Below are 27,984 nucleotides of genomic sequence, written 5' to 3'. Positions count from 1 at the left end.
ATGTTGCCTTTATGAGAGGCAACGGCGACCTGGTTACAAGAAGACAGCACGGCAGCCCGGCCTCACCCGGGCTACTCGGACTAACGACACACGCTGACACCAATTTGGTGGACGGTCGAAAGCGTTTATTATCTTATCTCATGGGTTTAAATAGTCTTGGGCGACTTTGCTTCGTCAGAGGGGGGCTGGGGGTCTCAGAGGATAGTGGGTAGTGGAATTTTACCAGAACAGGTGTGGCTACATTCTTCTGGGACTCCTGGGGTTAATGGATAAGTGGGGAAGAGAGAGGGGGGAAGGGGTCTATCTTTCCGTGACATCCCGGTGATCTTCCGCTCCGCCTGTCCCTATCTACCACAGACCTCTTATTTAACTACAGGATAACATATAGGAGTGAGAGATTGGAAATTCACTGTAAATTCTTCACTGATAAACAGGAAAAAGTTTTCAGGAATCCAGCATCCTTCAGTTATGAGTGTCTAAAAAACCTGAAAGAATTTTAAGAAACTTGGAGATACAGAAATTTGAATGAGGTATTAAAAGTACATAAGTTAATGTGATATTTCTAACCTTTAGGCCAGAACTCTCACAAGTACTAGAAATGGTTAAACTGAAATTAGAAAACCTTGTTTCTAAAAGCTATCTAAAAAATTAGAGTAAGTATATCACTGTAGACAATGAGAAGTAACTTCTAAGTTCAGCAGGGAGAAGGCAGTATTTTGAGGCAGTCAGCTGCCAGTCTTTAAAAAAAGGTACACTTATAGTCACACTGAACATCTAAAACAATATTTAAGTGCAGGCAGAAGGTAAATAGAGACTGGTGGCCATTGTGTAGGGATGCAGCTGATCATGGAATAGGAATAACATGGGGAATCTTCTTACCAAATTACAGCATGGTGCACATGGGAGGCAGCCAGCAAAACCTGAGCGAACAATGTGGATATATAATCAGGGATGGATATTTCACCAGTCAGGATTTTCCTTGTAGCCCTTTTCTTGTGAGAATGGTGAAGATTGTGTGCTGTTCTTGCTTCATACTCTTTCCTCATAATTCTCACATTTCTTTCTAAATCTCCATGTCTAAATCTTCATTTGCTCCAGTGTCTTTCCCTCCTCTTGCTTCTTTTATTCTTTTGAACTTCCAGAAAACCTCCATGCTAACTGCCTCTTCCTTCCAAATGCCATAACCCTCAGTTTAGACATATGAAGGGAGTCTTTTCCCTTTGCATTCCTTACTGCAACCCCATTGGTTGCTTTTATTTGTTTATTTTCAATGTTGCCAGTTCTTCAATCTTAAATGAACCTTGGGATTCTAAATGCTTTTTCTAAAGCTGCAACACATTCAGCTTTATGATGATATGAAGAGTTCAGCTGGAAACATCTCTATGCTTCTATCAGCCAATAAGCATTCACTTGTGGAAGAAAATCTTGATGGCATGGAGCCTAGGGAATGGTTCAATAGTTAAAAAGACAGACAAAAATTAACTCCAGTCCTTTAATATTTTCAGTGTTTTAAGCTACCTGCCCTTGCACATGAGGAAATATTCTCACATTCTACCTTCTCTGTTAGAAAAGCTCTTTTTATAAGTTGTTCAAACTCTTGGACTTGAGCCTTTCTGATTACTGTTCCTGCTGACCAGCAAGGGTTTTGGAAGGTTGAGCTGGTAACCATCACAGCTGAGGAAATGAGGGACATGTGTTTGTAACAGAGCAGAGCTCTTGGGTCTGAAAGGGTGGAGATACTGCAGTAAGGATCCCAAACACTTATTCTAATGCTAACGAGGGGTACTTCTTCGAGCAGAGCATAGAGAAATGACAGCTGCATAAAGCTAGCAAAAAACTGCATACTACACAGCTTTCCCGTTTCTAATTGAAATTATGTTGTGTTTTGAATTTCAGTGTAGTTGGGGATTTTTTTCCTTCAACTGAGGACTTTTTTTTTTTTTTTTTTTTTTTTTTTTTTTTTTTTTGTGGAACATGGCTGCCATCTACTGCTGCACACAGGATCCGTCTGTTTGGAAGAATCTGGCTGGATTCTCCCTCTGGGCTGGTGAGGCCACACCTCAGGTCGTGTCCAGTTTGGGGCCCCCCCAGTTCACGACAGACCTTGAGGTCCTGGAGCAAGTCCGGAGAAGGACAACGAAGGTGGTGAAGGCTCTGAAACACAAACCTGATGAGGAGCAACTGAAGGAGCTGGGGGTGTTCAGCATGGAGATGAGGAGGCTCAGGGATGACCTTATCGACCTCTACAGCGCCTTGAAAGGAGGGTGCAGGCAGGTAGGGGTCAGGCTCTCCTCCCCTGAAACTTTTGACAGGATGGGAGGAAATGGCCTCAAACTGAGTCCAGGAGGTTTAGGCTAGGCACTAGGAAGGATTTCTTCACAGAAAGGGTGATCAAACACTGGAATATGCTGCCAGTGGAGGTGGTGGCATCACTGTCCCGGGAGGTAGGTAAGGAAAGCCTGGATGCGGCACTGAGTGCCATGGTCAAGTCAGCTTGGTGGTGCTCAGTCATAGGTTGCGCTCGGTGATCTCAGAAGTCTTTTCCAATTTAATTAATTCTGTGATTCTGTGATTTGGTGTTAGCTGAAAGGAGTTGCCTGGTAGATCATTTGGTTTCAGTAGCTGCATATAAAATGCTGCTATGATTGGCGGTCCTTCATATTTCTTGAATTTACTCAGCTGCTCAGAGGCTGAGGAGGAAATAGAGTCGTGTTTAGCAACTTTGTTTGTTGGGACCTAGTCTCTTTGCCTGTAAAATAGCTTTTGTTTCTTTTGTCGTTATTCTACCTTGAAACCATCCTGTTCAAATACTTTCACTGACCGTACAATTTTGCTTTCTACTTCCTGGATCTTCAAAACCAGAATTCACAAATTTGTCTGTGAAAAAAATGTTTGAGAACTAGTCCTTCTCTCTCGACTTCCTTGTAACCTTTTATCCACTTCTTGATATTTATGTCTATGAAAATTCTTTTAATTGTGTCTTTAAAATAAAGCTGGGTCACTGATAAGAACTGGTTCCTGCTTGTATAACCTCTTTGAAGAATTTCACTCATTACGAAAGATCAACCAGCTTGGAAAAATGCATTTGATTAAACCTTTCCAATTCAGCGATAAATTGTCTATAGAGTAACTGCAATTTACACCATTAAGCATCTGACTCCCTGACACCTTGTAAATGGTAATGTCCAAATTTACTTACTGTACCCCCGTGGTGGCCTTGTGTCTTTTCAAGAATTGCTATTGACATCCCAGTCACAAAGGGCAATTAATTTAAAAACACTTGCTCAGAAAACTGTCCTGTAACTTGCATTTTGAAAAGACAAATTGATGTAAGAAGATTCCACAGAAGCTAAAATTGGTTGAATTTGGCCCGGAGCAGCCAATTCTGTACGGTATTCCTTTGCCTCAGGGTTAAAAAATCTGATCTCACATGATGTCAATAAATGCAGCCTGTAAATTGCCAGTTATGAGGCTTTGAGAACTGCTGTAGTAATCCAAAGGATACATTAAATTGAGCTTCACTTGCACTGAACTGATTTTATTCTAAAATCCTGGAGGCTATTTAATAAATATACTTGTTTTCATTTTTATTACAAGATTGAAGAATTAGTAGAACCGCCTAATTCTGCATATGAGTGCCAGTTTAAGCAAATGAATATTTTTGTGGCTTTACAATAGACTTTGTAGTAAAGGTTTAGTTTTAAATATAAAGCTAGGTAGTGGGAGTATGTAACTATGGTCCAAGTTCACGAGGTTATCTGTGATTAAATAATCTAATTTACCTTTGCTGCAATTTCTGAAAGTGTAAAATGATACTTTTGCATTTTTATCTTTGAACACATAGATCGGTCATTGTGACTAATTAGGGTGCTATGTGTCCAACTGGAATAATCTCAGTGTCTGTATTTTAAGGGACATAGATACAGATATATATATATATATATATATATATATATATATATATATATATATATATATATATATATGATATAATACATATATATATATAGGATATAATATGGCAAAAGCTGCAGCTGCTGCTCTGCTACTAATTTTCTTGTTACTAATGTTCTTCCTGAACATCACCTGTCCGCCTCTTCCTTTCAAAGGCAAAATTCCCACTGACTTAAACAGAAGTTGTCACAGGTGTAAGAAGTTTATTCATAAAAAGACTTCCATAAAGCACAAGTGCATACTGAGAAGAATGATAAAATAATGCAGATCTATTAAAGAAATTAGGAGAATGAAAAGCTTAGGTCTTTTTTAAAAGGAAAAATTAAAGCTAACGCACATACTTATGACTGAAACATCTCATGTATTCAAGCTGATGCACACACACCGAGCCGATCTATGTCCTACGTGGCGTATAAAAGAGCGGATTGTTTCTGAAATTTGGCGTGAAGGCGATTCTGAGGCCCAGCGTTCCCGCCCGCCGCACCGGCAGCGCCGGGCCGCCCCTGCCATGGCCAAAGATGGCGGTGGCTGCGCCGCGGCCCCGGCACCGCCCGGCGGGCGGGCGCTTCCGCCGGGGCCGGGGCGCGGCGGCTGCTCCGCGGCTGCTCCGCGGCTCCTCCGCGGCTCGGCGGAGGCCCGGGCCGGGGCCATGGGCACGGCGGCGGGCGCGGGCGCCCTGCGGCTGCCCGGGCTGCACGGGTACGCGGTGGAGTTCTCGCCATACTGCCCGGGGCGCGTGGCCTGCGCCGCCGCGCAGTACTACGGCATGGCAGGTGCGGGGGGCGGCGCGGCGGGGGTGACCGGGAACCTGGCTGAGGAGGAGGCTGGAAACGCGGGTGTGCGGAAGGACAGACGGTGTCTGTCAAATGCCAAAGCGTTTGGGGACGACTTCCCTTTCCGCTGCGTTTGCTTTGCCGTGAGACGGAGCCTGTGCCGGGGGTGTCGCGGGAGCTGCCCCTTACCCTCCACAGCCCGCCGGCATCGCCTCTTCCCAACCCGCTGCTGCCCTGGTGCTTCTCGCAACGCACTCGCTCATTTGATAGGGTCGACAGTAAATGTAAAGACGTACACAGTGTGAATAAAATGTCTGAAGATAACTTTCTCCGGTGACAGGACTGGAGGGAATAGCCTGAAGTTGTGTCAGGGGAGGTTTAGGTTGGATAACAGGAAAAGGTTCTCCATCCCGAGGGTGGTTGGGCGCTGGAACAGGCTCCCCAGGGAGGTGGTCACAGCACCAAGTCGGACAGAAGCGCAAGTGTTTGGAGGATGCTCTCGGACCTGACTCTTTGGGATCGTGCTCTGCAGGGCCGGGAGCTGGACTCGGCCCTGATGGGTCCTTTCCAGCTCAGCTATCTCTGTGCTTCTGTGCCTTCAGCTGTTTTTGTTTTAGTCCCCGAGTGTCCAGGCAGGCCCTGGTGACCCTGTGGTCTCTTGAAAGAGCCAAGCTGAGCGTTCTTCAATACTGGCATATTTTTCATTTCCAGTGATATTCCAAAATATTAATTAAAAAAAATCCAAGTGTAGAATTACTTTAACAATATCCTCATCAGATGAGGAAGCAGAACTGATGTGCATTTTATCAGAACTTATTTATTTATTTAGTTTATGGTGAGCTGTGTTTGTATTACTGTATTCAGGAAGGGATGAAAAAAGTGTTTGGTCTGCTGTGTTATTAAAAAGACAAAAGCAACTCTGTGTTGGTATGTCTGTCATGTGAGGCCACGGGGAAAATGCACTTTTATGCTTTATAAGCAAGTCTTTTTCAACCTTACCTACAGATATACTGCAGTAAAAAACACAAAGAAACAACCACAAGAAAACCCCAACGAAAGAGGCACCAAAAAACCCAAAATCAAACCAGAACAATGTGATGTAAATGAATTACTAATTTAGAGACAAGATATTTAATTATGCAAGTAATTGTTAGGCCTCTTAAAGTTCATGTGCCCTTTGTGTTTGCACGCTGAAGCTACTTCAGAACCACCCCAGTTTCCTTTGGCATTGGGGAACTAATTGTGATGTTTTGTTTCATTTTGCTGGTTTAGGTTGTGGAACTCTGGCAGTGCTGGAACAAAACGAAGCTGGGATTGTTCTGCTCAGGAGGTAATGCAGGCTTATCTTTAATTTTTTAAGATAAAAACTTTGTACTTGTGGGTACCAGGCAGAACTGAAATACTTTTGGTTATTTTTAGCGATACAAAGTATTTTTTAAATTCTGAAGTAACTACTGAATGCAGGTCTTTGTATTTACATAGAAATGAATGTATTTGTATTTACACACAATACAAAAGTTGTGTTTACATTGCATCGATTTTGTTATGGGAAATCATCTGGCTTGCACCATTGCACCATTTCCATTGTGTAAACTATTTTGTAAAAAACTGACAGTGTGAATTAAGAGGAGCTTCTCTGCCCTAGCTTGAAATTATAAGCTCTAGCTTCTTAGGAATAGTGCCTTGACACCTAGATGTATGCCCTTATGATTGATTTATACTGAAAATAGAGCAGGAAGCTACGTCAAGTCATGGAGGTCCTTCCTAGGAGATACAGTTTTCTAGAGGTTTTAAGGAGATTGATTTTGTTGTGGATGGAAGGAGGAGAATGGTTAGAAAGGAAGGAGTTTAATACTTGTTCGTTATTGACCTAAAAATTTTTAAGGAAAGTCTTGAAACAGTGATTGTTTAGATTAAGGTGGCTGACATGAAAATGCTTAAAAATAGGTAATCATATTCTGAGAAACCTTTTTTTGATTCATAATTATAAAATAAGACTCTTTGAAGATGTTCAACACTCTGTTACTTCTGTTAAGTACTCTGGTTTAGTACAGTTCATTTCTGTTTTCAGTGACTCCACTTATTTTGTGGTAGAAGGTCCTCTTCAGTTCCTACCCCACAGACTGTGTTGTTTATCAAATTGTTCCATGTGCACCTGATCATTACTGCAGAGTGCCATCAAATTTGACCTAAGCTTAGCTAAACCTTCAGTGAAAAGGAGGTAAAGAAATCAGTTTTTTCCATCAGATAATATTGCAGTAATTAGTAGCTGTCGCAAAATAGCTAATAAAAGGCATCAGATACCATATGGTGAATTGTTGGTGTGTTGAAAGCATTTTCAAGGGGGTGTAGAGTTCTTCAGTAAATTCATCGTTATATTTCTGTTGTGTTTTCATTGTGACAGATTCATAGTGGTGTGAATTGGATAAGGCCCTCCCAACACAGCTTTATTTCTTTCTTTACCACAGTTGTTAGAAACAAAGTGCTCTTACATTCTGGAGAAACCATAGATCAGACTGAGGCGTGTTGTACCTCTTTGCATGGCAAGTTTTACACTGGAATCAGAGTTCCTTCTTCATGTGTGGAAGGTCCTTGGCTCATTTATGCTGTAATTTAATCTATTCTGGCATAAGGTTGTAGAAATTGACATTCAAACGAGTAAATCAATAGTGAGGAGATTCACTTGAAACTCAAATATATAAAAATGCTGTTTAGAATGGTAAAAAGGGTGATTTAAATACTTTCTTTGCATGGAACTAGCCCAGACTTTTATGTCATGTTTTCTCACAGACAAATATCTTCATTTTTCCAATTTAGCTTTGACTGGAATGATGGCCTGTTTGATGTGACCTGGAGTGAGAATAATGAAAACATGTTGATCACTTGTAGTGGAGATGGATCTCTGCAAATTTGGGATATGGCTAAAACCAAAGGTCCACTGCAAGTCTATAAGGAGCACACTCTGGAGGTAAATCAGGCCAACTTAAAAATGCTCTTATGATTGAATAATTAAAATATTTATTTGTTGTCTTATAATAAAAAGTGGCTTGTTGTTTTCTAACTTTTTTTGGGTCTGTGGTTTGAATTAATAACTTGAATACAAAGTGGATGTACATATTCTTGTGCATGTTCATACACTGTAGTAGGTGCTGCTTGATTACACAATTACAGCCTAAGTAATCATCATTGTGATGTTTGAAATTACTGCAGTCACACTGTGATTTTTAGAGAGCCTTATAAGATGGGTCTAAATTCAGTTATACTCTTGAAGTTGTGGAGTGATGCACATTATGCTCATCCTTAACAACTGGGTTGCACTCAGATCTGCTTATCCTTTTCCCTCCTAGTATCTGTGAGATCCTACTCCAGTAACAGCAGTCAAATGTTGGGGCAGTCTGTATGGCTTTTTTAGCCTTGGGTTGATACTGTTGCATTTGATTTTCTTAAAATCTCAGTTTCTTTGTGCAGTGGTGTATGGGTAGAGAAGAATATTATATTCAGTTTCATAAATATATTTGCATAGTTTTAAGGATATTTATACTGTAGTACATATATCTTCTCTAAAGTGATTTTTCTTCCCTTTTTTTTTTAAGCTTTCCTTCTAATATCCTCCACTCACTTCTATTAAGTCTTTGAATTTAAGATGCAATGAGTTTCAGCTTGCATTTTACTGACTTTACTGATACTTTATCTAAAGGACATCAATCTCAATAAAATAATCCAGTAGATATGCAGTCAAAAAACTGTTTGAGGAAATTCAATTTCATTCCCAAAAACCTCAAGTTTTTTTCAGATATGAAGCAAAAATCTAAATGTTGGGTGACTGTAGTTACACAAGAGCCCATCTTCTGTAGCTTACTTCTTTGTAGTTTTTCTACTTTGGTTTAATACACTTACTGTATAAACTGAGAATTTTGAGAGAGGAGTTTCTAGTTGTGATCGGGATTTTGATAATGTTCAAAGGCCGAAAGTAGTTACAGAAAGAAACTGTAGGTGAAGCAGTGTTTGTTTCTGTCATTTTCTCATTGAAATTGTGACAGTAAGTTTATTTGGTTCTGTTACACCATCTGGTGTTTGTGAAATAAACATTTCTGTGTCTATGTCTTAGCTGAGCTGGTAGCATGGGAGGTGGACATATTCAACTGTGCTCAGAAAGACAGTATAAAAAACATGGGCTGAGTGAGAGTTTATTGTGAGATATGAAAGGTTTGTAGTGATTCTTTATGAACTTGTGTTAAGAGGATAGATTTTAGAAGGAATTTACCTAGCAATTTGTGGCAAACAGTGGCTGACAGTGTTCTCACTACCTTCCTAATCCTTAATCCCTGTCTGACTTTTTTAATGGCAGTTTTGTCACTGTATTTTATATTATTTCTAATGCATGATTGACAGGGATCAGTTTCTATTTTTTTTTTCTAAATGAGATAATTGTTCCTTCTCAAAACGAATGTGCATTTTTAATTTAAAAGTGAATTTGCATTATCAAAGGGCGATGAGTTTTATTCCAGCACTAGCCAATTGCTGAATCTTATTAATAAATTAGTCTAATTTACTTTGGCTTTGACGAAATCTCATTGGATTGTGAGATAATAGAGTGCTTGACTTAAATTTTTCTTGTAAAGTGAGGCCGAACATTTATTTTAAGCTATTTTTTATGTTTTTACATATTTTTTTCCTTCATTTTTTCATCTTGCCTGAGGCATTTCTTGCTGCTGTTTAGGCATAAGCTAGGGTTCATTTATTTTATGATTGAAGATAAAGCACTAAAAGATTAACAGCTAAGGTTTATGCTGTGTTATTAGTCTTTCCCAGTTGCTCAACACAGCTTCCATTGAAGTGTCTATAAGTTTATGTTGGAGGATGGCATGAGAAAGAAAGAAGAGCAAAAGTAAACCTTACTGGGTTATTCACACTGTTTTCTTTTCATCCTGTCCCTATTACCAAGACCTGTCATATGCCAAATGGACATGATCTCTTGTTTTCCCCGAGCTTGTTGTCTTTTCTGTTTGTAATTCTTGCCCGAAGGAGAGTTTGCCCAGGTCCCGCTGCCTCTGCTGCAGCTGCAGAGCGCTGAGCAGTGCCAGCCCTGTGTGCCATATGTGCCCAGGTCTGTGTCACAGCACGTGCTCTGCAGATCTACGTGCTGATAGCTTGGGAGTGAGCTGGGAGCCCTGTGTGTGCTTTGCCTTATCCGTGCCGCAGATCTCATACATCTCGAGTACAATCTATTGAATACCGGCTACGTGGACTGTGTGACGCGGGTGCGTGTTTCCCAAAGATCTGTTTCTCTCTGGAATATCCTGAATATTAATATGAGAGCCACTTACTGAGCTGTTGTGTGAAAGAGGCATATTGTGTAGTGATATAATTAGGGGCATTTCCAAACAGCAGCAGCTTAGGAGTTGAGCTCAGTCCATCACACACATTCAAAGGCAGAGAGAGAAATATTTGAGCCACTTTGGAGAGCTGTCATACCTTCTGTTCTTAGAACCTATGGAGAGGTACTGGTGTGTTTCCTTTGTTACTATTGTAGTAGGAAGAGTTAGAGTGGAAAGGAGCATGCTTTAATGAGCTGTAATATAATTAGTTAGCTAACAAAAGTAGAAAAGTCAAGAGTATGGTTTGGTAAAAAAACCTAAAATAATTACCTCTCAATTGGTTATATGGCTTGTGTTAAGTACTGTCCCAGTGTCTTGTACATTTGGGCTCTAAGCTTCTCAAGGAAGGGAGCTAGTACAAAATAGTTCTAGAGCAGTATGGCTTTCAGTACATGGGAAGTAGGATTTTGTCAAATAAAAAAGGTGAGTTGCAGATAAAGCAGCTTGTTTTTCTCTGGGCAGTGATTGTGTTTGACTTATGGAAGATAAGCAAACAGATGAAAGGCTGTTCATGTAAGGTGGATCTAGCATAGACTGAAATATTTCTTAGAAAGGAAAATGCTCAGAAATAGCTAAATATTACCTCAATTTCCATTTCACACAGGACACTTTCCATAGAAGACTTCGACAGTTGCTGGATTTCTTTCCCTTTCAACTTCTCTGTTTTTTGTATCTGGTGACACAGGTCCAAGCACTTCCACCTTCAAAACAGGGTTGCTGTTATTAAATGCACAATTCCATCTATCCAAGACAAACCCAACATCTAGTATGTTGACTTGCAGATCATATCCAGTGCTGTGCTAGAACTAGATTATCCCAGGTGGAGTACAAATCCTTGGTGGTTAGCGGCCCAGCTGTTGAGAGCAGTGCCACTTACTACTCATAGGTAGTGACCACATTTCTGAGAAGTGTCCTGGGAGCTCTGATTGTGTCAGGTGATGAAGTGGATGAACTCTTTATCTTATATTTATCCACCTTACACTGAAATTATTTGTGTCCTGCTACAGCTTATTGAATCACTTTGGTATGAGGTAAAACCAGACAAAACAGAATGCACCTTCCATCAAGTAAAGATGTGAATTGGAAGATGGAAGTTGTACGTGTACTTGAGACTTGAGTATTTTAAATAATTTGAAGAACTACCTTAGTTTATTTGTTTTTGTCAGGCAGTGGAGCTAAAAAATCATCAGGGAAGAGTGGAGTTAAGGTATCCTCTGTCAAAGCAGGGGCCAGCATTAGAATATGCTGTCAGGGAAGAGGGAGCTTCTTTCAACTACACAGTGGAAAGTAATTTATTAGTAGGTGAAATGAGTAGTTATGATGGAAAGTGAGTTTTTAATCTATTTTATTTTACTTGTTTGAGGATTTGGATGGTAAAAAGAGTGTGACATAGAACCTGGAAAATATGGTAACCAGGAGTATTTTATGACATATTTCTTAGAAGAACTAGATATAATAAAAAAGCATTTATTGTTAGTCAGCTAAAATCTCAAAGTCACCTGTGAAGAGAGATGGCATCTGCAATGAGAGATGGCTAGCAATTTGAAACTGTAGATCTTTGAATAAAATTGGATCAGCAATAAGAAATCAAGTCTGAATTATGGCTTTTAAAGTGGTAGAATCCTAGTGACGGCAGATGTATGTGGATTTTGTTACAACTTTTCTTTTTCCTCCGTTTTGGCCCATCTTTGCTTTTGCAGATATTTTTCTTAGCCTTTTATGTACCTTTAATATCTGACTGAGAGGTTACATTTAATTTTTGTTCAGGTAAATGGTATTGTTGGCAAGTTTTGCTGTGCTTCAGTGGTATGGTTCTTCAGATGACTAGGATACAATCTGCAAATCCAAGTCTACTTTATGAAATTCTGGCTAACCACAGCCTGAAACTTGTATTATAATGCTCCTTCTAAACTATGCTCTTATGTCATTTACAGGCCTATAGTGTTGACTGGAGCCAAACTAGAGGAGAGCAGCTAGTGGTGTCTGGTTCATGGGATCAAACAGCCAAGCTGGTATGTTGGTTTTCTGTTGAAAACAGTGATTGAAAGTGTGATTTCTTTTGAATCTCATATTCCTTTGTGTTAAGAAACAACATGGATTCTCTTTTCCTGTTTATTTTTACCCTGTGGCTGACATTCTGCTTTAATTGAGAGGTTGCCTAAACTTGCAGGTGATACCAGTTCAAGAGTACAAGTGCCTGTTTTGAAAATGTTGATCTAATCCTTTCTGTATGTATAAAGTTGGGCTTTTTTCCAATGTAAGAAACCTTTCATTTCTAATTGAATGTGTATCTCAACAGTCTTCTTTTTTTCATTTATTCAGTGGGATCCAGCTGTGGGAAAGTCATTATGCACTTTTAAAGGCCATGAAGCAGTCATTTACAGCACTATATGGTCTCCACACATCCCAGGTTGTTTTGCATCTGCCTCAGGTAAGTGTGATGGTAAAGAGGTTCTCACAACAAAACCCCAAAAGCTGCATTCTGTCTTAGTGGGTCAGTTCAGCACTTTTTCCAGCAGATGGTAGTGTGTGTCATATACACTTGTTCTATAAAAATGGAACAAGGAAAGATAAATGTACTGCTGCAGCTGGATTTGTAGGTTCTGTTACGGTCAGTAGATCATCCTCTTGGCCACTTAAATGAGGCTCAGCAGTTTTCTAGCAGTGACCTTGTGGCATTTTTTTCTGTTATTTTATGTATCTCTCTTCCATTCATCTCACTCTTGTTATTGACCATTAAATCATGTTATATACTTTATTTTGTGGTTTTGCCTGTTTTTGTTCAAATTATCTCAAGTGTTGGTAGACTATTAACTCTGTGAGAAATGTAGTCAAATCCCACTGGGCTTTTTTTAAGCAATTCTTTAGATCTCTGTGCCTTGTTCAATCAAGTTTTGTTCTCTGCTTTGGCAAGGACTAAGGGTCTTGCTGGTAAATACAGTCACAGTTGAGTTGGGTGTACACAGGCAAAGAGAGCTGAAGTGATAATGTTTTCCAAACACTGCTCCTGCTTCAGAGGCACAAGGAGAGCTCTGCAGTGATACCTGGGACCTAGCTGATGATTAACTGGGAGAGAGGTGCTGTCAGCCACAGAATTTGCATGGGAATTAAAAGGGTTATAAGGAACTGTCTTAATACAAATATTGATAAATTAACTCTGTTGCCCTAAATTTCTCAGATTTTATGTTTGTTGTATTTCTGTACTGATTTTAATAGAAATTGTTTGGCTCTAATATCAAGAGGGTAGACATAACTGTGTTTTCCTGTTACTGAAGTTGGAGAGACAGTGTCTACACACAGATACTAGTCTTCCCTATTCTCTGGGAAGTCAGATGAACAAATACATGGGACTTTCATAAAATTTCAGCCTGGCTGTTTCCATCTGATTCTGCCTGCAGAGTTCATCTAGAATGATGAATGAGTAGCATTTATTTGTTCTACGTAATAATGCTTGAAAGCCAAAAGTTGGAGCATAGGTTTTTCCACCTTATGTGGTGGATACCTGTCTAACAGGATGTGCAGAAACTTATGGGATTGAGCCCTGTACAATGTAGGAATAGTTCTACTGAAATACAACTACCTATATACTACAAAATACTAGCTAAGTACCATTTGGTCAGGGTTAAGTGCTTAAGTGTTTATTGCCAGTTCTAAGGAATGTTCTCTTTAAAGTCCTGCTTAGGACCCTCCTGTCCAAGGTAGTCTTACCCATACAAAATTTCTGGCATTCTAGGTTAATAAAAGGGCTTTGCTGAAACAACTAATTATTTCATATTTGAACCTCCAGGATATGTAGCCAAACTTTCTTCTAATACATTGCCACTTGAACAATTCTGGGAAACATTGATTGTTAGATGCTGTGTGTCATGGTACTTAAATTTGGTACAACAATTGATCTGTTCTTTGAGTGACTCAGTGGGTGCAGCTGTTGAAGTTTTGACTAGAACACTATAGAGTTCCTACTCTTTTGTGAATTTTTACTTTGATGCTTGAAAGGGACTAATATGCTGCTGGAGCCTAAAGCTAATTGCAGTTAGTTTTCACTCATTAATGGAAAAACAACATGCACAAAAGACACAATATTTTTCTTCTCTAAGTGTGACGTTCTCACTCGGCTGTGAAATAAAAATCTATATTTATTATTTTAAATCTACTGATAGTGTAATTCTGGTTATAAAATCATTAGATTTTAGAAGAAGTCTTCAAAATGATGGTGAACTTTCTTACAGTTTCCCAATAAAATGTCTGGTATACTTCTAGATGAAATAATATAGAAATCATGGCATGCTGATGTGGAAAAGGTTTTGTGTTTGCATTGTTTGCATCACAATTTTCCTGTGGTTTGATTGGATTGCTTCACTACAGAAAATACATATTGGCAGTCATTTCTTTGGTCAGCAGGACTGTGGATAGTAGAAGGACTCATGACCCTCTAGCTCTGCGTATAAAGGCCATTTCCTTGCAAAAAGGTATATCACACAGTTGATGTTCAGTGAGTTTATTGTTCAGTGCTTAATGGCATTCTACTTTGTCAGTCAAGGTATGTGATGAAAGAAAAGTGGAACTGTTCAAGGAGGCTGGTTGTCCTCATTTAAAATTTGCTATGATCTGCATACTCTATGAGGATGACAGAAAATCATGGGACAGAAAGCTAAATTTCACTGATGATTCATCTTCTATTGAGCTAAAGTTGGAGCTGGAGAGAAACTTGAATCTCAATGTGATAGTACTGTGTCAAATTTAGAGCTGTTCCCTTCTTTGGGATGTGCTTGCTGGAAAGGTTGACCTGTGATTTTGTCGTCTCTTGTTTTGCAACTTTTTGTTGTTTTGAAAATTAGTAACTGAAATGCATCGGGAGGGAAACTTTTTGTACTTTTCATCTCACTTGGGTTTATTCACTTTTAAAAACAATAGCTTTCTTGGATGTTGTTAAAGATTATGGAAACATTCCTTTCTTGAAGGAGTCTGTACTGCTTTGCGATTGTAGGGTGTCTTTGTCTTTTTTTCTTCTCTCTTCTGCTCTCCTTGTCCCCTTTCTCTCATCCCACCTCACACATACCTACTCAAACCATGTACTTACTGCTGTCTTAATAGTGTAGTAGTAATGCTTGAGAAATGAACAGTTTCATGTGGCAGCATCTTCATTTTCCTTCTGCATGTATAAGTAAAATAAATTAGGTGTGTTGTAAACCACAGATTGAAAAAAGTGTTGCTCTTTAAAAACTTTAAACTAAGTGTAAGTAAAACAATTCACTTTTTTTTTTCTTTTAAAGGAAGTAAGCAAGGGGCAAGAAGGTCTAAAAACATATTGCATGCCACACCTCTGCCATTTTTTGCCTTTATTTGAATCCACATAAAATCCTGCAGAAGTTTAATTTCCATGTAACTAATTAGTTTGTGAACGCTGAAAACAGAAAACCATACAGAATTGCAAACCACAGTAAAATAGCTGTTCAAAAGGATCAACCTATGCCTGAAGCTATTATTTGATTTTGAAATACAGCTTTTGCTCAAGGTATTATGGAACTAGAAAAGAAATACAAGTGAAGAAAATGAGAAATCCAAGATGGCACTATAAAGAAATTGAAAAGAATTTGATACTAGATCTAGCTTTTTTTTGCTTCGTTAGGTCTCCATTCTGAATACATACAAGAAAGCTGAGCTTGTCTGCAGTGGACAATAAAATGCAATTGAATTGCAAAAGATATAATGTCTGATGCTTCAGTTAAATTAGGTTTTATTCAGCATCTAATAAACTTCCATTTAACATTTACAGGGATGTGTGAGGTGCTTTACCATGCTGTTGTCTTCATGTACAATCATTCATACTCCAAAAACAGAAAGTAAATGGCCTTTTAAAATTTTTTTTTTAATTGGGAGGTAATAGTAACAGAGCAAACAGTTAATTCTGGATATGTAAATAAGTGCTGTTGTGATGTCAATAACAATTTCTGAGCAGATAAGCAGGATGTTCAGGTGTACGTGTGGCAGAAAACCAGAGCCCTGGTAAATGTCTGCCTTACGCTGAAAACACACTGATGTGGAAAATGTCATTAAAGAAGTGACATGAAGCCACTAACAGCATTAACAGTAACCTCATGGCTAAAGGGGCTTAATGAGTCTTTATGTCATTTACCTAGATTTTTTTTTTTTTTTTAACCCAGAGAGCAAATTGGTGTGAAGCTCATAAAGAACGTTAGAAATGCACACAACAGTAATATTTAGTCCAATGTTAATCAGTTCTACTAAATGATTCTCCACGACTGCAGAGCAATAGGCCTTGCTTAGTCCTGTGGTTTGTAAAGAAAGCATCCTTTTTAGTATTAACTGAGTTTATTGTCCTTTAAAAGTATAAAGTACTTAATAAATACCATTTTACCTTTATCTGCAAGTATTCTTCAATACAGATACAACACTGACAAATAAAAATATGGATGTTTTGAATTTAACAAAGCCCAGCTTTAGAATGACTGATAGCTATTTTATTAAATACTAAGGGCCTTAGTTTTAATGCTGCTTTCCTTTTTAGATTTAAAAGGCTTTTAAAAGGCTTTAAGTTTAGTGATCAGGGCAGGTACATAATTTTAATAACATCTTAATTCATGAATGAGGGAAAGAAATTTTTTTATAATCTGCCTGACAATGTCTGTATTCATCAGTATTTAGATCAATGAATTGTATTCTTTGCTCAAAGATTTGTTTTTCAGACTGAAAGCCCAGGGCAAAAAATTTTCTTGTACCACAACAAGGTGTGATAATTTCTGTTACAGTTTTATTATGTTGACAAAAGTGTTGGATGACTGTAGCTTTGCTGCTTTACAAATGAATCTGTAAACCCAGGTCCCAATCTATTAAGCCCTTGCATTGAGTGCTAGACTTTAATGTTGAAACTAAAAACCATTTTTTATCTCATATTCTGTTTTACTGCCAGCTCTGAGTTTAGTGAGTTGCCTTTTAAAAAGTTTCTTCTTGCTTACTGGTCTCTTGGTGATAAATGTGTGTAGTAAAGTCAAGCTGTAGTTTCACAGATCAGGCTGGCATGTAGTCTTGGTGCACCTTTCTGCATTTGGTATTCATATTGTAAAAAACCTATGATGGAACTAATTATTCTGCATGAAATAATGAGCTGGGGAAGGTGTACATCTACTAAGAGAGCCTTTACTCTCTTTTAAAAGTAAAAGAACAGAAAACTAAAGGAAAAAAAAGAAAAGAAGAAGAAAATTAAATCTGCCCAAGTCAAAACCAGCACATAAAATAAGCTTTACTAAATCATTCTGTAATGTACAAGCTGAAGTGTTTCTCAGGAAATAAATTTATCCTTCAATTTATACTATGTGCTAACTATAGTAAAATACTGCGTATAGTACATACTATAATATAAAGCACTTTCAGGTTATAGTATTTTGTATTAAAATCTCATGTTATAAAATGGTTTAGTGTTCAGAAGAAATAAACACTAACAGTTTTTTATAGTAGTTTAATTTGGGTTGTGTTATTTGGGTTACAGGTAGGTATCTAACCAATATTGCCACTTGCTGAAGAATGGCTTAATCATAAGTCATAACTTTGGTCAATTTAAAAAAAAATTGCCCCAAGATTTATGTATAATTGTCTTGCGAAACACTGAAATAAAAATTTCACTAACTTTTAAAAAAAAATTATTTTATTTTATTATTATTTTTAGAAAAATAATTGGTTGGGCTCTTCCCTAAAATAACTTAAAAGTCTTGTAATTTTTAGCTTTACATCATTTTGTATCAGACTAAAATTGACCAGTTGCAAAGTATGTTTCCACTGGTAATTATGTGTACTTGCTAAGTAAGTTGTGCTACATGGAGATAGATTTTCTGTATTCATAGTACTCTTGGATGATTTAACTAAAGCTGTTATTTGTGTTATTTCTGTCTCTTTATGTGGAATTTCATGAGCTTTATTATTCCCTTTCTAAGTTTTCTTGTACTGTTGTATTAGTTTAACACCCACTGACAGCTCAGCCTCACGCAGGCACTCAGTCACTTCCCCACAATGAGATGAAGAGAGAATCAGAAGGGTCAAAGCTGGAAAACTCATGGTTGTGGTAAAGACAGTCTAATAGGTAAAGCAAAAGCTGAGAATGCAAGAGCAAAACAAGGAATTCACCACTTTCCATGGTCAGGCATGTGTTCCGTCATGTCTTGGAAAACATGTTCCATCATGCATAATGGTTACTTGGGAAGACAGATGCCATAATTCCAAGCATCTCTTTTTTCCTTTTTCTTCTCCCAGCTTTGTAGGTTAAGCATGATGCCATGTGTTATGGGGTATCCCTTTGGTCAGCTGTGGTCAGATGTTCTGACCCCTTCCAACTTCTTGTGCAATGCCAGCCCCACCTTTGGCAGGGCACCGTGAGGAGCTGAAAGTCCTTGACTTAGTGTAAGCACTCCTAAGTGACAACCAAAACATCAGTGTGTTATCAACATTATTCTCATCTTAAATCCAAATCACAGCACTGTACCAGCTACTTGGAAGAAAAATATCTCTATTTCAGCCAATATCAGAACAATTATCTGTGATAGAAACAATCAGCACAATCATTTCAACATGCATAAAAAGATTGGTTTTTAGAGTCATGAGATTTGAGTTCTGCTTTTAATTTTTCCATAGATATTCTGTTTAATTCAGGCTAAATAATTTAATCTAGTTTGGTATTTAAAAATAGGTGTAAGTAAGCAAGTAATATAAACTTATAATCATTCTGTGGCACTGCTTTAATTGTGATGGCTTTGTCCTTTTACAAGTGAAGAAGGAGTAATGCTTTAAATTGAAAGAGGGTGGGTTTAGATTAGGTATTAGGAAGAATATACTTTGAGGGTGATGAGGCACCAGAACCGACTGCCCAGAGAAGCTGTGGATGCCTCATCCGTGAAGTGTTCAAGACCAGGTTGGATGGGGCTTTGAGCAACCTGGTCTAGTGGGAGCTGGTTCCTGAAAAACACTGTACCTGTCCTAGTTAGAATTTTCTTCCCCTTCAGGTAGTGTTTAAGGTTTCATGGGGTTTTATTAACTTCCCAAATACCTAGCTATTTTTTGTAGTTACTGTTATACCTCTGCACTGTTTAAAAATGATTGCTTACCTGGTTGTTCTCACAGGACTTTGGAGATGATTATTTATGAATTTGGGTAAAATATATCTGTGAATAAGAAAGGTAGTATAAAACCTACATGAAATTTAGATCTTAAATAAACTTTATATTTTCACTATTGGACATTGTCATTCACATTAGCAGTCTTTATCTTGTGTATAAGGATGATGTACTTGTAGATTAGCATCAATTGAAAAGTTTTGAATAGATGAGTGTATATTGTGTAGTTTTATTGATTCATCCAAGATTTCACAAATATTCATTAGAAATAAAGAAAGCAAGTACAATGTATAAACAATTCTGAAATCATAATTATCTAATGGACCAGTAAAAATCTGTTGCTATAGAGAAACTGCTTCTTACAAAAATAGAAATATTTTATGGGGGAATTGTTGGGTACTTTTCTGGTTGCTTACTTTGGTATGCCAGCTGGAAATGTATGTTAATAAATATTATTGTACTAGGTGTGCTTTCCATGTGCTTTCTATTATTATTATCCTACTTTTGCTTTATGTTATAGAAGAAGTGCATCCTCAATATTTGGAGTACTCATGGAAATTGCAAAATTTTTAACTGCAGCTTTTGTTGAAGTTAAATGTTAATATATATGTATGAATGGAAATAGGTTTGAGGTTAAAAAAAGTTTGTTAAAATGTGCAGTGAGTTAGGATTGAACTGTGTCAGATTGCACTGTTTATCAGGATTTTTTAAATTAATCTGATTTTTCCACTTAAATGGAAAAATTGGACTTTCGTTTGGCTTTAAATCAGTCATTTCTAGTCACAGAAAGGTTCACTTGCATGTTGTGTTACTCCATTAAAAACATTTCACTGATAGTGCCAGCCAGAATTAATAATGCTAATCTAGCATTTAAAAAAAAACAAAAACCACAAAAAAAAAACCCCAAAACCAAAAACACCCCAAAAAACCCCAACCATAAAAACACAGAAAATAACTTTTTTTTTTTTCCGTTTCTCATGCATCAGCATTTTCTATTAAAAAAGAAGTAATTGGGGCAATTTTACATTTAGTGTCAGAATTGATGTTGGCTGCATAACTTACTTTTCCAAATGCATTTGGCCCTCATAATGCTACTGTAGCATCTCTGTAGCAGTTCATTCTAGTTCACCTGGATTTATATATTTATTTTCTTGGGGAAAATGATCCTGTCTGTAGTGAAATATGTGTTTCCCCTTCAAATCTATGTTATCTGATGAAATTAAAATAAAAGCTTTTTAAGAAGTCCATTATAATAGCTCAGAAAGACTTAAAACTCAAACTGAACTGTCCTCTGCAGGCAAGCAGATCAGCAAGGCTAATGGAGAGTGGATCCAGGGCGTGCTGCCTCTTTTTTTGCCAAAACCCTGCTGCTCATGTTTCTTCCTCTCCATATGTTGCCCTGTTTCTATAAGCACTGTAGCGATGTTTGCGGCTTCAGCTGGCTGCAGGGTGCTATTGTCAGGAGCACTGTCCGTGTATCGAGCAGCCTTTCTCTTGACAGTAGGGCAAGGGAGTGAAAACGGGGGGAAATTGGGTGTTGTTCCCACCTTACGGATGGGGAGTTTATCCACCAAAAGTGCAGCATCTCTCCCAGTGCTGAGGGCTGAGGATGAGCCAGCCAACACCAGAGCAAGCTTCCCGTGGTCTCTGTGGTCAGAAGGCTGGACTTGAGACATGCAGTGAACCGAGCTCTCTCTGCCTCATTTATTTAAACTTTCCAAATGTTTTATGGGGTTTTATTTGGGGACGTCTGCAGGGTCTGGTGATTCATGCAATTAGGAATATTGCTGTGGCTCTGGGGATGGTTTTATTTGATCTGTAGCCAGTTTCTCGGAAAGGGATATGATTTTTCTTGTGCCCAGCTGTATACTTTATAGCCAGTGACCAACAGGGCACTAAAACCATCAAAATGCTCGTATATAAAGGGCATGAAAACAATAATTATAAGGAATTATCAATAATTTCTTCAGTAGCAGTATAAAACAGTGTTTTTTTAAATTTAGGTAGTATTGATACATGCTTCCTATAGAACTCACAAGTGTTTTAATCACCTTTCAGTGATGAGATTTGTCTTTTGAATGAACATCAGCATAATATTAATACATTCTAATTATTTTCTCTCTCTGCAAGCTAGAGAGCTAGAGAATCCATTTTTGCTGACACAAAGCTAAATATTCAGGGCTAATGGGAAAATCCCAATTTTAAAAATTGAAAAGCTTAGTTGTCCTGTCAGCTGATGCAGCTTTCAATATCTTTACAAGCCATTAGGAACTGAATTTATAAGAAGGAGGTATTCAAATGCTATAGATCTTTAAGGGTAGACGAGAAAGCTAAGAAACACTTGTCTGCTAAGTACTAATGGATTAACTGAAACTTGTAACTGATGCAGCAACATTGAATCAATTTCTCTTTGTTTCAGGTGATCAGACTTTAAGAATTTGGGATGTGAAAACCCCAGGAGTGAAACTTGTGATACCAGCCCACCAGGCTGAGGTCTTGAGCTGTGACTGGTGCAAATATGATGAGGTATAAAACCGTTCATCCCACTGTTTTGCTAATTGAACCACTCTTATTAAATCGCAGCGGGTTTTATTGCAATGTTATTGCATCTTCTCCTTATGAAAACATGCCTAGTTGCTTTGTTGCTCTCATTTGCTATTACATCTCCAGAAGAGCTTTGTTCTAAAAGATGGTCAGCCCAAGCAGATCAGAGATTTTGCTTAATGCTAGTGGGCAGAGTAGTCAAAAGTGGAAGACCAGTTTGTGTGTCTCTGTGCTCTTTAATTTACACACTGGGAATGTCACTTCATTTATGATTTATGAATCTGAATTTTTAAATTTTTTTTTTATTTTTTGATATATTTCTACAATTTAGTAATTAAATTGTCATATTATATCTGTATTTTATTAAATCAACAGAACTTGCTGGTAACTGGTGCAGTTGACTGTAGTTTAAAAGGCTGGGATTTGAGGAACATCCGGCAACCAGTGTTCGTCTTGCTTGGTCATACCTATGCTATCAGAAGAGTAAAAGTAAGTTGTGTTTTATTTCCCATTGACCATCACTGAATTATTACACAAATTTTTGTGGAAGCCAGTAATATTTTATATTATCTAATAATTAGGAAAAAGCCAACAGGATGTTAGAGGGTTTGAGAGAGGGTTTAAAAGTTACTTCAGTTAAATTATATAGGAAATTTGAGATGGAGAAAACACTTTTCCTTACTAATTTTTAAATGATGCTTTTCCTTTGTCTTTCTACACAAAGGGCCAACATTCACAGAAGACAAGATACAGAACATATTGTGAATATATACTTTTGTGTATACAAAGAAAATATTTATACATTCAAAGGGATTTTGAAACTTTATGCATAAAAGGCTACAGATGACTTTGCTAGACCTGCTTACAGCTAGAACACCCACCAATAAAAATTTGCTCTCAATGCACAATGACATTTTTATCATATTGTATGAAAATATGTATCCAAATATCTTTTTAGGTAAACTCTTAACTATGTTTCAGTGTAAAATATTGGAACTAACAAAGAGTGTAAGAGTCAAATGCATCAATATCAAAGTCTCCTGAAAAAGGAGATAGTACCTAATCCTTTTAAAGCCTTTCAGGACAGGTCTGTTTATTAATATTTTCTAGGAAATCTGAACTGGAAGAAAAAGTTATCCTGGGTTGGTATTTTGCTTAACTTGGCCTTGATTTGTTTCTAACATATTTAGAAGTTACTGTGCTTAGTTTGTAATTTGTCAGAAGAGGATGTGACTCAGGTAGTCATTCCGTATCACAAATCCTTTTCATGGTCAGACAACATGAGAAGCTCCTGCTCTCCTTATCCCAGCTACCCCTGCCTGCTCTCCCCACTGTTGATTGATGCTGAGTCTTTTTTTCTAATGTAATGCCTGCATGACTACTCTCTAATCTGGGTCTGTGAAATATTTTTCATAGAAGATGCATCCGTGTGCAAAGGAGACTTACTGGGAGTACATGACTTCTATTCCATCTTACCAGGATTTCATTGCTTCCATTTCAAGACAGACATGGTCTCTGAAGACATAAGATATGACAGTGTGGGCCAGCACTTGGAGGGGATGCAGCATATCTCCACTTGTATGGTGAAACTCACCAGTCACACTGAATTGAGAGAGACCTGGATGCTGCCTCTATAGAGGCAGCTGCCCCTACTGAGATGCCTTCCCCTGTGTTGTGCTGACACAAGTGATTGTAAAGTTGCAGCTGATGGCTCTGACTGAAAACCCTGTCCCTGAAAGTGACTAGTTTCTGTCTGGATCATTAAGCTGTTTCAATTTGTTGCTCAACCACACAATTACAGACCTTGAAGCAAAGGAAGCAGGGATAGGAGCATACAGTTTGAAGTGGAAAATAAAATGGAAACCACAAGTCTTGGCAGTAGATCTGAGTCTGGCAAGGAATTCTACCCACCACAATACGGTCAGGATTCCTGCAGATTTCTTATGGTCTTTTACTGCAGTACAGGGGATTATCAGTGCACTGAGGTCATCAGCAGTCCATTTTGGAAAATTTTGATGTTGGTGCATTTGATCCTCACATTCTTAGCTGATTTCAGTATCTTACACTGAAACACAGTTATAGTTTTCAAGTTTACCTAGAAAGGTATTTGGGTATGCTGGAGTCAGGATGGATGATGTGGTGGTATCTTCTGCCTGTATATACACCTATTAAGATGATAAAATTGTAGTATCTTACAGTTAAATTGAATGGAATTTTCTCTTGTAGCAGAAAGACATTATGCAAATTTTTTCAACTTACATGTGTAGCGCTCTGCTACGTATTTTGATAAAGTTTGCTTAGGTAAGTTTCTAGGATACTTAAGATTAATGACAAAGCTTTGACACGATGGTTTTCTTTATTTTAAACTATGATGACATGCAAAGGGGGATTATGGAAAGTGTACCATTGGTTTTTGTTGCTCATCAAACCTTCTCCTCTAGTATTCATTTTCCTGAGGTGCAGTTTTGTTTTGGGTTATTTTTCCCCCTTAAAAAAAATCGCAGGAAGTATGCAGGGGTTCAAATTCCAGCATGCACATTCCTCAATTCTGCTATAGTAAAGAGAGCTCTGTCGGCAGACTTCAGCAGCCATCAACAACTTGGGCAGTTGTGGCAATAGTCTAGACTTTCAACTTTGTAGTTGCTGTGAATAGTATTAGAAGTCTTGCAGGAAGGCTTAACTGTGAATCGCAGTGTGGGGAGCCTGCATTTCAAACTCAAGTTATGTCAGTGGCTTGTATTTCTTGCTGAGAAACTGAAGGTTGTCAAGAAACTAGAGCTGAGGTGAGCAATTTTTGCATAACTGAATCCTTCTTTTGCTGCGGCTGTTAGACCAGTCTGCAGGAGTTAATGGAAGAGTGTATCCTGTAAAATGCCCAGTATGAGAGGGGGGAATCATGAAGTGATGTTATACTGCCTTCAGTTTATTCCACTTCTGTCCAGTTTTCCCATTTGTATAAATAATTTCAAAATGGTAGGACATGGAATTGATGACAGTAATATATCTTATATTTTCTGCAGTATGGCACAGATTTTGTCTCTCTGAAAATAATTAACTGTTCACATAGCTGGTTTGAAACTTGATTTATATAACAAGATGAAACTTAGTCTATTAGCCAAAAGCAGAACTTAATGACTGTTTATATGACAGTTCCAGAACTTCTTAACTTTACAGCAGAGTTATTTGGTACTGCTGTAATGAAATCTAAGCAAAACAGGATCCCACAGAGTGTTCCTTGTAATTATTAATTCTATGATTCCTTGTAATTAGAAGCATGGGGAGAAATACATTGATGTAGTCTGTTTTATTGCAGCATGATGTGGTACCAACCAAGACCATTTAAGTAGTTAAGCCTTGATAACTTGCTGCTTACAGTAAGCAGCACAATGTTTTAACTTTAAAAGTTGTTTTGTTTTCTTGCAGTTTTCACCATTCCATGCAACTATATTGGCCTCTTGCTCCTATGATTTTACTGTAAGGTACAGTATTTTCTCTAACTGGATAAAAATAGAAAGGTGATCTATTTTAATATGGCTTGCAATAGAAAACAGTTCCAGAGTGGATATACTGGAGTGCAGTTAATGTTGCTGTCAGATGCTTCATAAGCTCTGTTGAAAATGCAAGGGTTTGTCCCTTAAAGGCCAGCTTAATCACTCTGCTGAGCAATATCTGCTCTGTCAGATGCTTTCTGCAATCCTTTTCATATCACTCTACTGAACATATTTGCATCCATCTGAGATGATGTTTGATAAGAAGGTAATACCTTCTTAATTTAGTTAGGTGAATTCATATGTTTCTGTGAAACATTTTTATCTAGGCTTTTTATGAACAAAGTTTTTGTCCTGCTAGTATCTGAGGAAGCTTTAGTAGTGTTCCACAGTGTGTATGCTGAAACTGTTTAGACAGTACTTCTGCAAGTTCCCCTGGCTGCTTTGTATATCTCATACTGCTGAGGATCTCGTAGTACCATTGTTTTAAAGCTAATCTAAAGTCCTAAAGAAGTTTGATTTGATACTGGGATTTCTCTAAGATATATGGTGTCACAAGTCAATACACTATGAAATATTCCTGAATACCTCAATCAAATTCTTTTATCTACATTTTAATTTTCTAACAGGGACTGAATGTAGGCAGTACATTAAGAAATGGGAGAAGCCCTCTTGCTTCCATAAAGGATGCAAAGTTATCCCACTTGTCCAAATCATCTCAAGTAATGTCACTTCTGGTTGTGTCCTAATTGGTCTGACACCAGACCTTGAAAGTTGCTGTTGCCAGAGGGTTCTATTGTTAATTCTCAGTGCCTGTATGTGTTGCTAAATCATAAAGCTATTCAATCTTCTGCCATAGCATCATATAAAGTGGCATCATGAAGTTAACTCATTAAGCATTGAAGTGACTTGATTGTTTTGTCATGCTCTTCCCCTTTTTGACACCAGCTATATATCCTTCAGGTTTGGCACCAATGTTCTTCATGCAGTACTGAAATCTAGTGCAATTTCAGCTCTGACATTTTTGTATTTGGAAATTGTCATAAAAGATGGAGAGAGCTACTAGCTCACAAAGCATTGTGTCTATAAATGTAGAGCTTGGGGACCTCTTTTTACCAAATTCACTCTAACCATTATTTTTCTGTTCAAATATTTACTTGTCACGACTAGGGAGAGAGAGCAGACATGAAGAGATGAAATAAAGATTTTTAACAGTTTTCTAAAACTGTTGGATTTGGTATGAGTGAACAAACAACAAAGAAAGCTAGGTGAAAGTCTTTGGAAAAGGTGTCACAAGCAAAATATTCTATATAATGGAGGAAAATTGTTGCCATAAGAGTTTGAGAACATCTCTTTTAAAGGCTATGTTGTACCTCTACCACATACTGTCATTTTACTGGATGTACCATGCACTCCACATGTGCATACATGCACACATCCTGTCATATGTGCACATGCATGTACACCACACACACATGGATGTGAATATATGCACACATACATGTACATTTGAATTTAGTAGTAAAAATCCTTGATCAATACATAAAAGGTGGAAGAGAAGTAGGGATTCTAGTACATAGAATTAATTATGGATCTTATTGAGTCTACTCAAGGCCTGTGACTTTTTAGCCCCATTTGGGGGGGGGGGGGCACTGAGTTTAGATTCCTAGAACAGCATGGTATGTCAGTCCCTTAAAAACAGATTCATTATAGTGTTATTTTAATAATAGTTTAGTTATGATATTGTTCATTTATATTCTTCAGTGTGTCTGAAACCTAGAATTATCGGCAAGCATTAGTTTGTAGTACATAATGGAATACAGCATAGTAGTAGAGCAATCCTTTACTGTCAGAGTTCTGTAATCTTAAACGTTACTGAGGCTTTATAGTTTAACCAAACAGCTGCAAATCTTAGTTCAGATTATCAAACTACCATGTAAGAAGCTGGGGTTTTGTTTATTTCAGGTCAACTATATGCAGCTAGTTTGGCACATAATCACAACTGGATTTCTAAAAGAAAAAATAGTAGTTTGAAAACAAAGTTAACAGTGCTTAGCTTCCTCTTTTGCAAATGGCATAATCATTGAATGTGAGCACTGTAGTCAAGCTGCTGAAAAGAATAATAGTTCACATGCCAACGTCGTCCTGGGAGCTGAGAAAAAGAGGATGTTGATTTGAACTTGAATTTTTACATACATTGGTATAATGGTTTATAATCCCTGTCCAGTAAATGCTTCATTCAGACAAATGTTTTCTATACCATTTCCTTACTCTTTGGAAGAGCTTAGAAAAAATGTAGGCTAATTAAAGAGCAGATTGAACACAAATGAATCATTTAAATGCCAGGAAATACACAAAGTACTGTAACATTTCCAGAACTACTTTAGGTCTGCATGCATATACTTAAATGCTATCTCTGTGGAAAATTCAGTTTGGAAGAACATCAGTGTCATCTTTTACTGGAATCACCATTTTGTATTTTTGGACTCTTCAGTATAAAAAGGAAATCTTGGTGCATTAGTCACAGACAGTGCTCACCAAAGTCTAAACAGAGGATCTGATAAATTACAGAGCTTCATTAAGCTGGTATCAGACCAGATCTTGGATCATATTCACAGAGCCTTGTCCCTAAGGCAGAAAGGCAATTTTTGTTAAAAGTTGTTCTATATTGGACATCATCTCTGCAACACACTGTAAGGCAAACCACTATCTCCAGCTCTCCATC

At 37.8% G+C, this 27,984-nt stretch overlaps 1 protein-coding gene across 2 annotated transcripts in view; it reads left to right on the top strand.

Annotated features, from left to right (window-relative positions):
* The first annotated feature begins 4,457 nt into the window (after nucleotides 1-4,457).
* Nucleotides 4,458-27,984, top strand: part of PEX7 (peroxisomal biogenesis factor 7) — a 40,964-nt gene continuing 17,437 nt past the window's right edge. Inside the window, exons 1-8 of one of the 2 annotated variants that reach the window (XM_072927019.1) lie at nucleotides 4,458-4,653; nucleotides 6,000-6,057; nucleotides 7,545-7,695; nucleotides 12,040-12,117; nucleotides 12,428-12,536; nucleotides 21,647-21,753; nucleotides 22,147-22,260; nucleotides 25,195-25,250. In XM_072927019.1, coding sequence (XP_072783120.1) covers nucleotides 4,473-4,653; nucleotides 6,000-6,057; nucleotides 7,545-7,695; nucleotides 12,040-12,117; nucleotides 12,428-12,536; nucleotides 21,647-21,753; nucleotides 22,147-22,260; nucleotides 25,195-25,250 — 854 coding nt within the window. In that variant the 5' untranslated portion in view covers nucleotides 4,458-4,472. Of the gene's footprint in view, nucleotides 4,728-5,999; nucleotides 6,058-7,544; nucleotides 7,696-12,039; nucleotides 12,118-12,427; nucleotides 12,537-21,646; nucleotides 21,754-22,146; nucleotides 22,261-25,194; nucleotides 25,251-27,984 lie in introns of both variants that reach the window. The other variant, XM_002194629.7, reaches the window with a different exon arrangement.

Source organism: Taeniopygia guttata, chromosome 3 (assembly GCF_048771995.1).
Source record: "Taeniopygia guttata chromosome 3, bTaeGut7.mat, whole genome shotgun sequence".
NCBI lineage: Eukaryota > Metazoa > Chordata > Aves > Passeriformes > Estrildidae > Taeniopygia > Taeniopygia guttata.
This window is presented reverse-complemented; position numbering and strand designations above follow the sequence as displayed.